The 13,992-nt window shown below is 32.6% G+C and overlaps 3 protein-coding genes across 8 annotated transcripts in view; 1 reads left to right on the top strand and 2 right to left on the bottom strand.

The window, feature by feature from the left end:
• Nucleotides 1-3,839, bottom strand: part of LOC108759380 (uncharacterized) — a 38,029-nt gene extending 34,190 nt beyond the window's left edge. The window contains exons 1-2 of the mRNA XM_018504802.1: nucleotides 3,595-3,839; nucleotides 2,212-2,350 (exon numbers count right to left, since the gene is read on the bottom strand). Of these exons, the coding sequence (XP_018360304.1) occupies nucleotides 2,212-2,350; nucleotides 3,595-3,607 (152 nt within the window). The 5' untranslated portion in view covers nucleotides 3,608-3,839. The remainder of the gene's footprint in view (nucleotides 1-2,211; nucleotides 2,351-3,594) is intronic.
• A 529-nt stretch (nucleotides 3,840-4,368) lies between these two features.
• On the bottom strand, nucleotides 4,369-10,683 carry LOC108759381 (myomesin and myosin binding protein). Of its 2 annotated transcripts, XM_018504804.1 has the most exons (10): nucleotides 10,390-10,683; nucleotides 8,925-9,307; nucleotides 8,637-8,859; nucleotides 8,228-8,515; nucleotides 8,006-8,133; nucleotides 7,768-7,940; nucleotides 7,303-7,690; nucleotides 6,784-7,204; nucleotides 4,520-6,695; nucleotides 4,369-4,383 (listed from the first exon to the last, which is right to left on the bottom strand). In XM_018504804.1, exons 1-9 carry the CDS (start codon nucleotides 10,469-10,471, stop codon nucleotides 4,540-4,542), a joined length of 4,242 nt encoding a protein of 1,413 aa, XP_018360306.1. In that variant the 5' UTR covers nucleotides 10,472-10,683; the 3' UTR covers nucleotides 4,369-4,383; nucleotides 4,520-4,539. The 2 variants fall into 2 exon arrangements, with proteins under 2 accessions (XP_018360306.1, XP_018360305.1); XM_018504803.1 differs by lacking the exon at nucleotides 4,369-4,383 and having other exon boundaries at nucleotides 4,426-6,695.
• Nucleotides 10,684-12,375: 1,692 nt separating this feature from the next.
• LOC108759371 (titin) overlaps nucleotides 12,376-13,992 on the top strand; it is a 48,607-nt gene continuing 46,990 nt past the window's right edge. For 2 of the 5 annotated variants that reach the window (XM_018504788.1, XM_018504787.1), the window contains exons 1-5: nucleotides 12,376-12,480; nucleotides 12,657-12,849; nucleotides 12,962-13,154; nucleotides 13,348-13,461; nucleotides 13,549-13,720. In XM_018504788.1, coding sequence (XP_018360290.1) covers nucleotides 12,659-12,849; nucleotides 12,962-13,154; nucleotides 13,348-13,461; nucleotides 13,549-13,720 — 670 coding nt within the window. In that variant the 5' untranslated portion in view covers nucleotides 12,376-12,480; nucleotides 12,657-12,658. The remainder of the gene's footprint in view (nucleotides 12,481-12,656; nucleotides 12,850-12,961; nucleotides 13,155-13,347; nucleotides 13,462-13,548; nucleotides 13,721-13,992) is intronic. The other 3 variants (XM_018504785.1, XM_018504783.1, XM_018504786.1) reach the window with 2 other exon arrangements.

Below are 13,992 nucleotides of genomic sequence, written 5' to 3'. Positions count from 1 at the left end.
GCGATATGACGCAACATTGCCCTTCAGTATAATTTCTATTATTCACTTTATATATTAAACGTGTATAATCTTATATGCATAATATTTAAATATTTAATTAAATATTTAATAATATATTAGGTTTGTTAAATAATTTAATTTGAGCGTCAACATGGTTGATATATACAAAACGTTTAAGAATATGAATGATATTATATAGCTCTGAGGAACTATATATAATTATTTATAGAAATTAGTACATTAAATTAAATCAAGAATTTTTTTATTTTCCTACCGGTATTCCGATCCATCGGAGGAGGACCCGGTAATAACGTTCTTTTTACCATTAGTGCATTTACAGCAATCGCTTCCCATGATGAACCAAAATAAAAGAAGCGATTTCTTGTTTTATATCAGAATGCACCATTGATGAGGTAACAGCCATAAATTGCCCACATTCTTTTACAGACACACAACATTTCGGTTTGAGATTTAGCTTTATAAATTCTTCAATATCACTTCTTTTTTTATTTTTCAAATATCTAAAAATATTTCCAGAACATCAACAATGATTTGCCACCTACTTCAATTTCTAAAGTATTGATCTGTCGTGTATAATCTTTCTTCATGACACTGCAAGCACCGCGTGAGCGACAAAATTAGCAGAATACACATTGGTCGATCGAATTCTGATAGCGCGGTGGCGCTCTGCAAATTCGTTTTATTGAGTCATCGACATACGTCTCAAATTTATCAAGAATATCAACACATTCATTTAATTTTAATTGTATATCATCAAATTGTGTAAATCTTGATTTCCTTTCAATTTTTCACGTCATTATATCTTTATTTTTAAGTTTACAATCATAGATTTTTGAGCCTTTTAAAAGATTTTTATTCGAAGATAGAATCCACAATAGGGAAGCGAGTCCTTTTATATTTTTCAACTCATGATTTAACTTAATTATTCGTATTTAAGATTATTTGAAACAAATGTACAAGGAAACAACAATTGACCGAGTTCTAAATTAGAGTTTCAACAATTTGGATTCAATTGAGTCCACGTAACCACCTTTTTAAACTTTTGATAAATAAGAGACGCATACCGATGCACTCAAATTGTCCGATTTAAAACTCTTTCTTAGGGATTTGTCGGTCCTCGCGACGCTCTTTCAGCGTTAGACTGATAGCGAAATGCCAACGTCAAACTGTCCCCTCCCAATTTTCCACCTCCATCAACGAGTTTGTTGAGATAGTTTCGAGGAACTCCAAGCAACAGGCTATTTTATCTAGTAAGAGCCAACCGAGGAATAGCTGGACCGGGTGGGAGCATCGGGCATCTTTCATATTTCCATGAAAATTTCGGGCCCGGTCAAAATTAGTTTATGTATAGTAATGTTTATTGCAGAAGGGACATATGTCGCAAAAACAAAAATTTTCATAATTCATTCGTATTACCATCATGATATTGCGTTTACTTCTTTACTACGATGAAAATATTCTAAGCCAAAGAATATGTGGGATATATGGTTTCACATTAAAAATTCGATAAACATCACAATTATATTATGAAATCATTGCATAAATGTACCGCAAATAATCTCAAGTTGTGCGAAATATTTTACTTTTTCGGATGTTTTCATGGAATTTTATTACATAAAATAAGAAGTAGCAAATGTATAATGATTTGTGGTCTACACCTCTAACATTAGTGAATGAAATAAAAAACTAATAACATTTAGTTTTTTTTATCTTATTCAAGATGTAAAAATAAAAATATATAGTACGTTCTTAAAATATATTTCGGAATAGCTTAAATCGGAACATGATATCCTTTTATAAATCATGAAGAAACCTATTACAAGCATAAACTGTTACAATAGCATATTGTTTGCTTTCTTTAATACTTATTGGTGTTTAAACATCAAAAGTATAGACATATATGTCGCTTACATTCCTAGCATTGGCAAAGTGATCTATGCAGAAATATTGAGTGAAGCTACATGAGGCAAGTGTAATTCGGTTCTCCGAAATTAAGTGCGCGACGGCTCAAAATAACTCGCGTTTGATCCTTGGCACGTCCCAAGGTTCTATGTAAAATTAAGGCCAATGTATGAGAGTGAACGATAATGTGAAAACGAAACATTATTTCTAAATTAAAAAGTTACATCACAATAGAAACGAGTACATATACAAAAAAGCTGTTAGCATTTTAGTCTAGTATAAACTTACAGTTCGAATCGTAAGTCATCGTAATTTTCGGATAGAGCCAATTTCAGTTCGATAATAATATCTTCACCTACATATCCTTGAACTGATACGATCTGATCTTCTTCGATCCATTCTGGTGGCCCTTTATTTTTCAACGTATCTGCATACATTTACATAGCACGGTAATTAATTACATTTTTGCATTTTTACAATATAAAAAAGTTTATTATTAATTTTAATATTGAAGACTCTTATTAAAGAACTATTCTTTATCGATATATACGATGACGGGAGGAAACTTTCTGTTGAAAAGCTATCTGTTATTTCGAGACTCGTGTGCTTTGCAAAATTATTACAGGAATGATAGTAGTACCCTTATGCAAAATAATCTTATACAACACACACCTCCAAGGGATGTCCCTACAGACGTCCAAAGGACAATCTACGTCCTAAGGATGTTTCCCGGGCGTTCCTCGGATAAAATATGTTGTGTGAAATAGCATATAAATATAGACGACTATGTAACAAAAGCATGATAAAGCACAAAACCATTTAAGATAATAAACCGAAAAGCCAATCTATCAAAGTCTCAAAAATTTCATATTTTTCTTTGAAAGATTGCTTCTTCTAACAAATTTTACCTGAAATATACTTCGTATTTTGATTAAATGCACCTATGCACACCCAGATTGCAACATTATAAATAAAAATGTTCACTTTTATCTAGCAGAAATTTTGGCAAACAACACTATTGATCTTTATATTGAATTATAATTTTGTGAAAACATTAATTATGAATTTACTAAGCATATTTTGTAAAATCAAATATTTTTTACTCATTTAATGTGTATAATGTAAATGAGTTTTATATCAGCTGTAAAATATCACGACATATACTTTATGTATACAAGACTAAAATTGATAGCTATCAAAGACAAAGTTTAGCGATTTAATAATTACAGGAATTAAAAGAATATATACAAGTATAGATATAAGTAATAAATAAATTTTGTCATTTTGAACAATAAATATTTTTCATATTAGTTGTACAAGTTTTTGTTATCTTTTTACATGAACTTCTCTTTTATGAATTCTTAAGCTAAGTCATCATTTACCATTTCTATTTTACGTATTTTATCTACACATTGACACTTACACGATTCATATATTTTTTTCCTCCTCCTATTATAATATTTTATTTATATGTCGTATAGATAAACAATTGACACGCTATCATTTTTTTCATTGCAAACATATAAGACACACATAAGCATAAAAATTAAAAATCCGGCACCTTTCGTCATGTTGTCAATGAATCAACTGCATCAATCAAGATATCGTCTTGGTTCATCATTGCCGGTTATACTGGCAAACTTGCTATAGCAATTCAATTGTGTATCTTACCTGTTAAGGTCATCTCGTTAGATGTTATGTAGAACGATCTTTCCGTATATTGACATTACGTGCAGAGATCCGAGATGCGTACGCGTATATTACTCAAGAAGACCTGCACCGTCTTCCGCCACCACCGTCACCAACTTGTTTCTGTCTCGATCCTATATTAATACAGCACACTCTACGCTGCGATGTCTGACGGTAGGAGACCCTGCTCCGTTCTAAAATCGTCTCGATGCCATACTCTCAGCTTTGTCGTTTTAACGAAAGAAGCACATGCGCCGTTTGAAATCTCCATACCCTCTTTCTATAATATCTAGTTGTCGTTGATGTAATTGATAGTAATGTTCATAATTCTTAATTTCATAATTTGTTTTCTTTCTGTTTTCTTGTTTTATACCTCATTTGCATATACTTCAAAATTGCAATTAAATAATTAAGTAAATTAAATTTAGTAGAATAGTAAAAAAAACATTACTCGTATTGCAAAATTTTACATGGAAGCTAGATATATGCGAAGGTCACTAGTGCATGTATTTAAATAAGTATATAAAACGTAGATAATTTTAGAATAACATATAATCACGTACGTATAATAATAATAATAATATACATAACATATTAATATAATATGAAATAATGGAGCATGTAATAATTAATATTTTAATGTAGTGTGAAAACATATATAATTTATTAGGAGTACAGAATTAACATTCATTATAAATAATAGTTAACAGTAACAAGTTTAGATTAAAACATATATGAGAATACTATAAAGTAATTTGTGATTTATAATATGTAATAATATTTCACTTTAGTGTATAATAAATTATATCTCTCTTTGTTAAATTATTATATCTCTCTCTCAGTTAAAATATTTTAAATTGTTTAGAATATTTTAATCGATAAATGAGATGTATGACGTGTATGTGATTATCCTGTTACGTCAGACAATTAATATTTCTTAGTAGATCGCCTCCAACGATGTGGCATCCACCCATGTATTTCTTCCTGTACTTTCCGATATAGAAGAAGCACGATAAACGGAATCGCCAAAGTTTCTTTTTTAAAGAAATAAATATACATTGCAGCTATTAGTAATGTCAAGTCGGTTATATAGCTTACGGTCGATCTAATTGTTCTTTTAGCTTCTAAAGCTAACTTTCCGTTTGCTTGATTAAAACAGCTTTCTCCTGCATTCTCCTTAGTTTCTTCGATTTCTTTTTTCATTGCACGATGCTTACTATTCTGGAGTGCTTTTTGCAATTTCTCAACCTTCGATTCTATTGGTTCTGTCGTTCCAAATCTCTCCCTAGAACTTGATCTTGATGAGGAGCGCGAGGAAGGTCTAGAAGATATTTTAGATCTACGAAAATCATGCTCATTCAATTCATTTTTTGCTAAAGGTCGATTATTTCTTTCCTTAGAAGGTGTACGATTTCTGGACTTCGAAGATGATCTTGAAGAAGCACCTCCTATTCTTTCACTTCTTCTCGCAGCTGGAGATTGGTCCCTGGAGTTTGGTCTACTTCTACGCTTCGCAGTCATCGTATTTCTCGTTGGAGTCGTACCTCTAGAACTAACAACGCTTTCTCTTCTAGAATGCGGTGTTTGATTATTTTTTTTTTCTTCATTGATTTCATTCTTATTTTTAATTTTTAATTTCAATTTCTTATCCTTCTCTTGTTTATCTGTTAATTTTGGCACATGTTTTTCCTGCACTCGATACTTTTGATCTTGGTCTTCAGAAAATGAAGATCTCCGAGAGCTAGCTGCGCTACCGTGTCGTGAATGACTCGAGTATTCTCGGACTATCTCAGTATATTGATTTACAACAGCCATTTTAGCTTCTATTTCGGCTGCCTCTTTTTCAGGTGTCATGGATCGCAATTTCGATTGCATTCTTCGATTTTTTGCTGCTTTTGCCGCAGATATAATACTATCCGTATCTGATTCTGACATCGTAGGAGTCTTTAGAGTTTCGGACACGCTAGACATAGAAAGATTCAAAATTTTGTCGTTGATATCTATATTTATCTTTTCTATATCTTCATGTTGATACGATTGCGATAAAGTCTTTCTAATTGGTTTTTCTGGAGGAATCAATCTACCAAAATTGTCCTGAGAAATTGTCATTTCGTCTTTGGGCTTTTTTAGAATTGACTTGGGCATCACATTATTAGATGAGGCGGAAGTAACCGTTATGATGGGTGAAAGAGATGAGATCTCACAAATTGGCAACCCGTCATACGAAATCTGTAGTTCTGGTTCGACGTGTGGAATTGGTTTTCCCCTAGGATGATAAGTATCTTCTTCATCGATAATTTGTCTTGCCAGGATCCTTGATTTTAATAATTTCAAATCCTCGCTGTCTGCACTACTGATCTCTTCTGATGACTCTTCGGAAGTCTCAATGCTAATATTTTCCTCCTCCTCTGTTTCCTTTGCTTGACCCAGCGATTGTGATTCTACTTTATCCACTGTAATGGATGATGGAATTATCACTTTCTCTTCATTATACATTTTTATCGACTCCTCTTGTTGCATCTCTTTTAGTAACGGTACAGTCGTTTCGTGCCATTTACGCAGACGTTCCACGGATTCGACTTTGTTGTTCCTTTCCCAAGGATCTGTCATTATCACTTCAGAGGGAAGATTTGGGTCTGATCTAGCTTCAACATCCAATAACAAAACTGGCGAAAGAAGTTTTAATGTTTTTGATACCGCATCTGTTTGTCCTTCGCTCAATCTTCGACGATTCTTTTTGGCTTGCCAGGAAGCGATTAAATTTTGCCTAGTAGTACCAGAATTGGATAAGCGCCTTCGAAGCGATGGTCTCTGAACAGATTCGACATCTAATAGTGTCAGTTTGGTTTGTTTCTCAAATTGCGTCTTTTGTTTGGCAGCTTCGGATGCCTCTCCAGCAGCAATTGCGCGATAAAAGCGTTCCATAGCTCGTTCGTGAAGAAGCTCAGTAGAGCTAACCGCTTCTCGCATTATTTCCACCATTTGATGCTGCGCGCTAAATAATTCTGGAAGAGATAACGATATTGGTGGTGGTATGAGATCGTCCTCATCTTCTATTAATTCAATCATATTCCGTTTATCATCTAAAACAGTGATTATAAAGTTTTAACATTTACAGACAATTCTTATTTTTCAAAAATATTTAAATATAAAGATTTCACTCGTACTTACTTATACTGCTTTTAACTCGAATTTCTGTAGAGTTCTCCATGCTGATTACATCTTTCTCTTGTGTTTCATCTTCTGGATATAAAACTAGCATAAATTCCGAGCTACCGTGTAATGCGTTCTCATCATGCTCTTGCAGTATTCTCTGAGATTGCGAATTATCCAATGGTAATAATATAGATTCGTTTACAACTATCTGTTTTTTTGGAATTGAATTTGATGATAATAAAAATTGATGGTTTGCTGTAGTACGATTCTCCTCATTTCGATGTTCTTGAATTCTTGGCACGTTGACTGGAGAGAGACTCCTTTCTTTGGTTATAAAATATGACGTGATATCATCTTCGATAATTGGAGAAGAGACTTGCATGATTGGTATTGGTTTTAATGACATTGTTGTTTCTTCTTTCGTAATAACATCTTGCTACATTCAAATATAAATATATTATTATATAGTATCTTCTTTCTCTTTTAATCTAGAATTTATCTATAGCGTTTTTTTTACACTTGATTATTTCTTACCTTGTCTTTCGCATTTGTCGCAATATTTGATCGGTTGGTAGGATTTCCAAGAAAAACTTGTTGCTTCATGGAATTGTGCTCTCTTGATCTGGCTGGAGGAATCGGAGGTTCTTCTTTTTCTAAAGTATCCAGTGCAAATGTTACTTTACTGTCGGCTCTAGATGGTCTATCCAATGTAGAAGTTGGCATTGCGAGTCGTTGCACCGAAGCTGATCGCTCGTCGTATTTAAAACAACCATTACTTTCGTCTCGGATTTTAGTTTCTTCTCTCGTTAGACTTCTAGTTCTTTGCGCTGGCGTAGTGAAACTTACCTCTCGTTTATCGCCACGAGATCTGCTGATTTCTCGATGACTTTGCGATTTTTCATTCAAAGACGGTATTACGATTCTACAACGTAAAATTATGAATTTATTATTGCGTAACTAAATGTATGCTAAATTTAAATATTTGTCGATATAAGGTACCTTCGTTTAATGTCTGGAATGAAAATAACATCGCTTTCTTCACTCGGATCGCTGACTCCGTAAGGATTCTCAGCTTTCACACGAAATTTGTATTCAGAACCTTCGATCAATTCAGTTAATGTTGCGGTTGTGCGTCTGCTTGTAACTGCTTTAAGCCATACCTCCCAGCCAATCTAAAACATCATTGCCAAGTTTCTGAAAATTTTTACATATGGAAGTAATAATTTCAATTACGTACTCTGTAGTACTCGACAATATAAGTCCCGATTTTACATCCGCCGTCATCTTCTGGTTCCTTCCACGACAACATCACCGATCTACCTAGTGTCATCGCAACAGCTATTTTACCAGGAGCAGCGGGTCGATCTGTTGATAAAATCGATAATTCGAAAAAGTACGTAACTTATCAAATTTGTGACAGTTTAAAATCCTAGTGTTTAAATTAATGTAACATTATCACCTGTCACAGTGACTAGAAAAGACGCAGTATCTTCGCCCAATTTATTTGCGATTTTAACAGTGTATTCTCCTCGATCACTTCGTTTGGCATCTGGTATTCTCAGTACCGATTCACCATCCATCACTTCAAATATATGTCTAGCATCTTTGGATATCAGCTCTCCGTCATGATACCAGGTGACAAAAGGCGTTGGTCTACCTGCTAAAGATACTTTCAGTCTAATAGTCTCATCTTGCTCGAAAAGCAAACCATCCTCATATTGACGTGGCAATCGTATCCGTGGAGGTGCTGAGACAAATAATTCAGCAATTTATCGATATTATAAAAAATCATGTTTATTTGCTTTAATCGAATACAGGGTCTTCTTATTTAAAATTTAAATCACATATTTATTATTTTAATAATTTACCTTCGAGAATTAATTTAGCTCTGGTAGCAACATGACCTGCTCGATTGGTGGCGGTACATTTAATTTCACCCTCATCATTAAGCGCGGTCTGGTGAATCAAGAGAACACTCTTTCCATTATCCGTAATAATTTTGGTGCGTCTACTACTAAAGATCTCGAAACCGTCCTTGAACCATGAGATTTTTGACAATGGTGTACCAGAGAATTGTATGACAAATTCAGTCTATATTGGAAAATTACAAATGAATTAAGTTTTATATGATTGAATGTGTAATAATCTTTACGTACCTGTTCGTTTTCGAGTGCAACCGTATCTTTAAGCTCTAAGTCGAAATGAGGAGCGCAAGCGACAGCGGCCCTTTGTAAGGTAACTGTGAGTGGTTCGGAGACCTCGCTTGGTTGTGAAAGTCCGAGTGCATTTTGTGCTCTGACTCGAAATTGGTAACGCCATCCTGGCTCAAGACCACTAAGAGTTAGTTCTGGAAAAGCACAAAGACCAGAGGTGCTTCGTATCCAATGAGGAGAGCCCAGTCGCCGATGTTCGATCAAGTATCCGACGATTGCCGATCCACCGTTACTTGGTGATCTCTCCCATCGTATTGCAACAACATCTGGCTGCGTTTCGTTCGTTCCCGATATCAAGATAGGTCTGCCTGGTGGAGCCGGAAGACCTATACCAAATTTCTTTAGTTCTTTTAAGTTTTCATAAAATTAATAATTAATCTACTTTGTAATAACTATGCATTTAATAATATTTTTTTTTATTTAAAATTAGAAAGAGACAAGCAAACACAACATTAATGTTAAGAAATATATTCTTGCTAGAACTATATTATACTCATGTATGTATATAGAAGCAGATGATTCTCAACATCGGTACGTAAGTACCGTTCCCAAAATAAAATGCGTCGCGTTTGGCAGTACAGTAGAGTACTGAACCGGCGCATTATCCGTAGATTAAGTATTTGAGATATCCTGATTCCGCATAATGTTCATTGATTACGTGTTAAAAATGGACATTATACAATGTTACAATAATTAATGGAGTAGAAAATGAAAAGCTACTAATCTAAATCTTTTCTAAACTAAAGTTAGTAGCAGTCTAATTTTAGATGCTATTTCGCTGTTGAAACTAATTGAACGTAATTGCATGTGGTTAACAACAATTTTTGTAATCTTTTATATCTTAAGTTTGTATCAGTAGCAATAGGAAACTGAATTATATGAAAAAAATAGGTATCGATAACATTTATAATAAAAAAAAAAAATAAATCTTGACAGAATACATTGTAGTTATAATAATGTAATTATGTGTGTGTGTGTGTGTGTGTGTGTGTGTAAATTACAAATTGTACAACACATTAGAAAATAATTTATTATTAATATTTTTACTATTATTAAGTGTAATTATAATATAAAAAAAGATAATTTATATATATTTAAGAAAATAGGTAAAGATTATATCTTTCGGAAGTAATAAAAACATTTATTACTTTTAAAATTACGTAAATAATCATTTTGTTGTTATAAACGTTATGATAGGAAAGATAGAGAAAAAAGAGAACAAGGAAAAATCTTTATGCTGATGTATTTCAAAATATAACATTTATTGTATTAAATTAGACAGCAATTTCTTCTTTTTTAGTTCAACTGACATGGTAATTTATTCTTGGTTCTCAATAATGAGATCTTCCCATTTTCAAAATTATTAAAAATCATAGCATTAAAAGACTAAAACAATAGGCTAATTTACCTGGATTATCCCAACGCGTTTTCTTCGAGCTGGTGCCAACGGAGATACTTCTTGAATAATCTTTCGTGGTAGCGTTGCCCATTATCGTGTTTCCTCTTCCTCCTCCTTCTTGTCGAGCTTTGCTCGACGATTACTCCGTTAATTTTTCGATCGTTCTCACATACCAAAATGTCAAAAGTATCACATTTACAGTACTATCTAAAGAATGATCAAAGAGCAAAATAATGCTGATGATGCCCAACTTGGATGAAAGAGGGGTAGAGAGAGAGAGAGAGAGAGAGAGAGAAGCGGCGAAAGGGAGAGAAAAATAGATAGAAAGAGAAAAGAAAAGAGATGGCCAAAAAGAGTGAGAAAAAGATAGCAAGTATGCTTGATATAGCACGAGGCTCGATGGAGCACTGGCGAACTTCCCCGTGGTCGACGACTGTAGCGACGCCTAATCTCTTCAGCTTTTCTCGACATCTATCTTTGTCTCACTGGTGTTTGTACTCTGCATATTTCTGTATATACATATTTCTATCAATATATACCTTCATAATAATAAAAAATGTACCGTTTTATATTATTGGATTAAGAGTTTGATCAGAAAGAAGTGTTATGTAATATTGACGTGTAAGATATTTATGTTAAAATTTATTCAAAGTTTATATAATTATTGTGCGTAATGTATATTATATTGACTCTTTTATTAATATAGCCGTATTCTCTTCACTCTTCCTTCGAATTTTATACTGAGATCATATAATGCTATGCATTGGGACTAAATACGTAAATTTACATAAAAAAATATCAAATATGTCTTCCTCATCAATGATTGCATAAATTGCAAATTATTAAAGAATAAAAAGTGTTGTAAATTATTTACTTGAAGGCAACATATCATACAGTTGCCTAAATAATCGGGTAGTTTAAAATAAACTTGTCTCCTCCTCTCTCTCCTCTCTCTCTCTCTTGTCATATAAATTGCTATAAATCTTTCATTAAAAAATATTTTTTTAGAGTAATATTTTTGAAAATCTTTTATTAAAAATATTAATTTAGAATATCATCGTCAAACTGTACGTAATCATAATTTTTCCTTACACATATGTTTGTTCTTTTGTTGTATTTTTTGTTTAATATATTACTATATTAAACATATTTTGACTAGTAATATATTAACTAATAAATCTTTAAACTATTTGCATTTACATTATTAAAGATAATTCATTCAATGTGTTTTGTAATTAAATTATTATATAACATATAATAATTATTATATAATATACTTATATTATTATTATCATACTATAAATGTTCGAAAATTTTTCCTTATGAAATAATTCAGATTTCCATTCGTCGAAATAATGATTGTCGAACTCTTTCGAATGTTCCTATTGTACTAGAAATAGTAATAAAAGCATTTTGCTTGTAAATAATTAAATTTGCATGATTATAAAATGATTTGCGATATCTATTAGTTCTATATACGCCCAAGAATCATGTAAAACCTTTATGGCATAAATATCTTTGCGTTATTTCTCTGTAATTTTCGTTATTCCTTACTTAAAATATTTCTGCATATTTCTGCTCCAGGAAGATAAGGAGTCGAAAAATACAGTTTCAGAGAGATAGAGAGATGAAAGGAAGGGAAGAGCCATGTATAAAGGAAGGGGAACACACGGTTAATCGGTGCCAAAGTACCGTTGTATCTGAATGGACCAGAGATGGCTTTCGGTTTTCCTGCAGCCTCCATTGCAGTTATAGCTTCGCACTACATCTATCGTGCATTGTGCTCGTACGCATTTCATTTCACATAGATACACGAGCATACATCTACAAGCATGTAAAAATTTTTCTTCTGTCTTTAACACGCAGCACGTGCGACAGACTCAAGTCAACGAGGCATGACAGTTTGCTTGTTGCTCACGTGGACATACGGATATAACGTCTGGAGTTGAAACAGCTGCTCGCTGATACTCCACATTTCCGCAATGTATACCAAGTATATATTACATCGTGTACTGCATGTATAATGTTTTTTCATAATACTTTTCAAGTGTTTCCGAATTTTTCGATATGGTTCAGCGTGGACATCGTTATATTAAACTGGTGAGTACTATTTTATATGTATATATATACATATATATATATATATACCAATTATAATTATAGTTAAAACGTTGATGCATAAAACATTAAATAAAAAATACGTTTAGCAAATTTTATTTTATTATTTAAAACTTACTATCTAATTATATATTAAGACGATTCTTTTTAACAAGCAGTTATGGAGATGCCAATGAAAAACTTGAAAGCAGCGGATATTCTAGAAGATTTAGAATCAAAGCTTGCATATATTCCAGGCGGTCGTGATCACGATGGACGACCTTTAATAGTAATAAATGTTCCACCAGAATTTGATTCAGCAACGAAGTCAAAATTAGAGTTCCTCATTTTATATTTTATATCAATTTTCAGGTATAGAATATCTTTGATATCTCATTAACTGATGTATACACACTTAAAAAAATAAATATATTAAATTTATATATATAAGTGATTTAATATTTATTGATGATTAATTACATAGCGACGAGACGAAGGAAAATGGATTGGTTCTAATTGTAGACGCGCGTCATAGTGCATGGAGCGTAACTAGATCTTGTATTAGACTCTCTACGAATCTTATAGGATCTAAAGTAATTTCTGTGATTGTGATACGGCCGGATGGTTTTTGGGATAAACGTGTCGACAGTTGTGCCAAATCGCACAAAGAAGGCGAAGTGAGTAAATCAATTTAATAAAAATATATTACAACAATAATGACATTAAACTGATATGTGAATAACACATCTAATTGTAAGTAGAAAAATGTCTTTTCGGTTTGGGCTAAATTTAAAAAATATATTAATTGTATTATTATTGTATAAGGGCGTAATAGCTTCGATTTTCTTTTATTTTTATCAATTGTTTTAGTCACTATACGTTACTCTAACGAGGTTGCATGTGTACATCGATTTTTCTCAATTACCATACGAACTAGCAGGTAACAAGGCGTACAATCACGTTGAATGGATTAAGAAACGTATGGTAAATTAAACATTTTTATCTATGTATAAATTAAATGCAAATGATATGCTAATTTCTTAACTTAGCTTGATATTAATTTTTTCTTAGAAAATAGAAAATTATTCAAAAGATGCATTAGAGCTTGTATCGAAGATGACAAATTTACATCAAAGATTGAATACTTTTGATGGTATTCGTATAATGCAATCGGATGACGTAGAGTCTTATTGGGAAATGGGCATAGAATTGTTATCAACGGCACGTCATATACTTCAATCAGGTTTATACATTTTTATCTATTAGATTTTTTTACAAGATTAAAAGTATAGGGGAGAGTGGTTTAAATCGGACCTATTTGCAGTTTTTGCTCTCTATAAAGCGTAAATAAAGTCCGATCGTAAAATCGAAGGTGCCATTGGAAAGATCATTTAATTCCCTTCATTTTTGCTTTAGACCATTTTGACGTATCTTTCACCTGTGTTGAACTGTAATGGAAAATGTAAAAACGCTTTTTCCGGTCCGATTTGGAACCAATGATTCCAAATCGGACCA

The sequence above is a fragment of the Trachymyrmex cornetzi genome, unplaced genomic scaffold (assembly GCF_001594075.2).
Source record: "Trachymyrmex cornetzi isolate Tcor2-1 unplaced genomic scaffold, Tcor1.1 scaffold182, whole genome shotgun sequence".
NCBI classification, from domain to species: domain Eukaryota; kingdom Metazoa; phylum Arthropoda; class Insecta; order Hymenoptera; family Formicidae; genus Trachymyrmex; species Trachymyrmex cornetzi.
This window is presented reverse-complemented; position numbering and strand designations above follow the sequence as displayed.

Bases quoted from the DNA above. Each gene is read 5' to 3' on its own strand.
- LOC108759381 (XM_018504804.1), bottom strand. From the start codon at position 10,471: ATGGGCAACGCTACCACGAAAGATTATTCAAGAAGTATCTCCGTTGGC. The intron at 8,860-8,924 runs GTACGTAAAGAT...TTTCCAATATAG, and splicing joins TTGCACTCGAAAACGAACAG to ACTGAATTTGTCATACAATT. The intron at 6,696-6,783 runs GTAAGTACGAGT...TCACTGTTTTAG, and splicing joins TCGAGTTAAAAGCAGTATAA to ATGATAAACGGAATATGATT.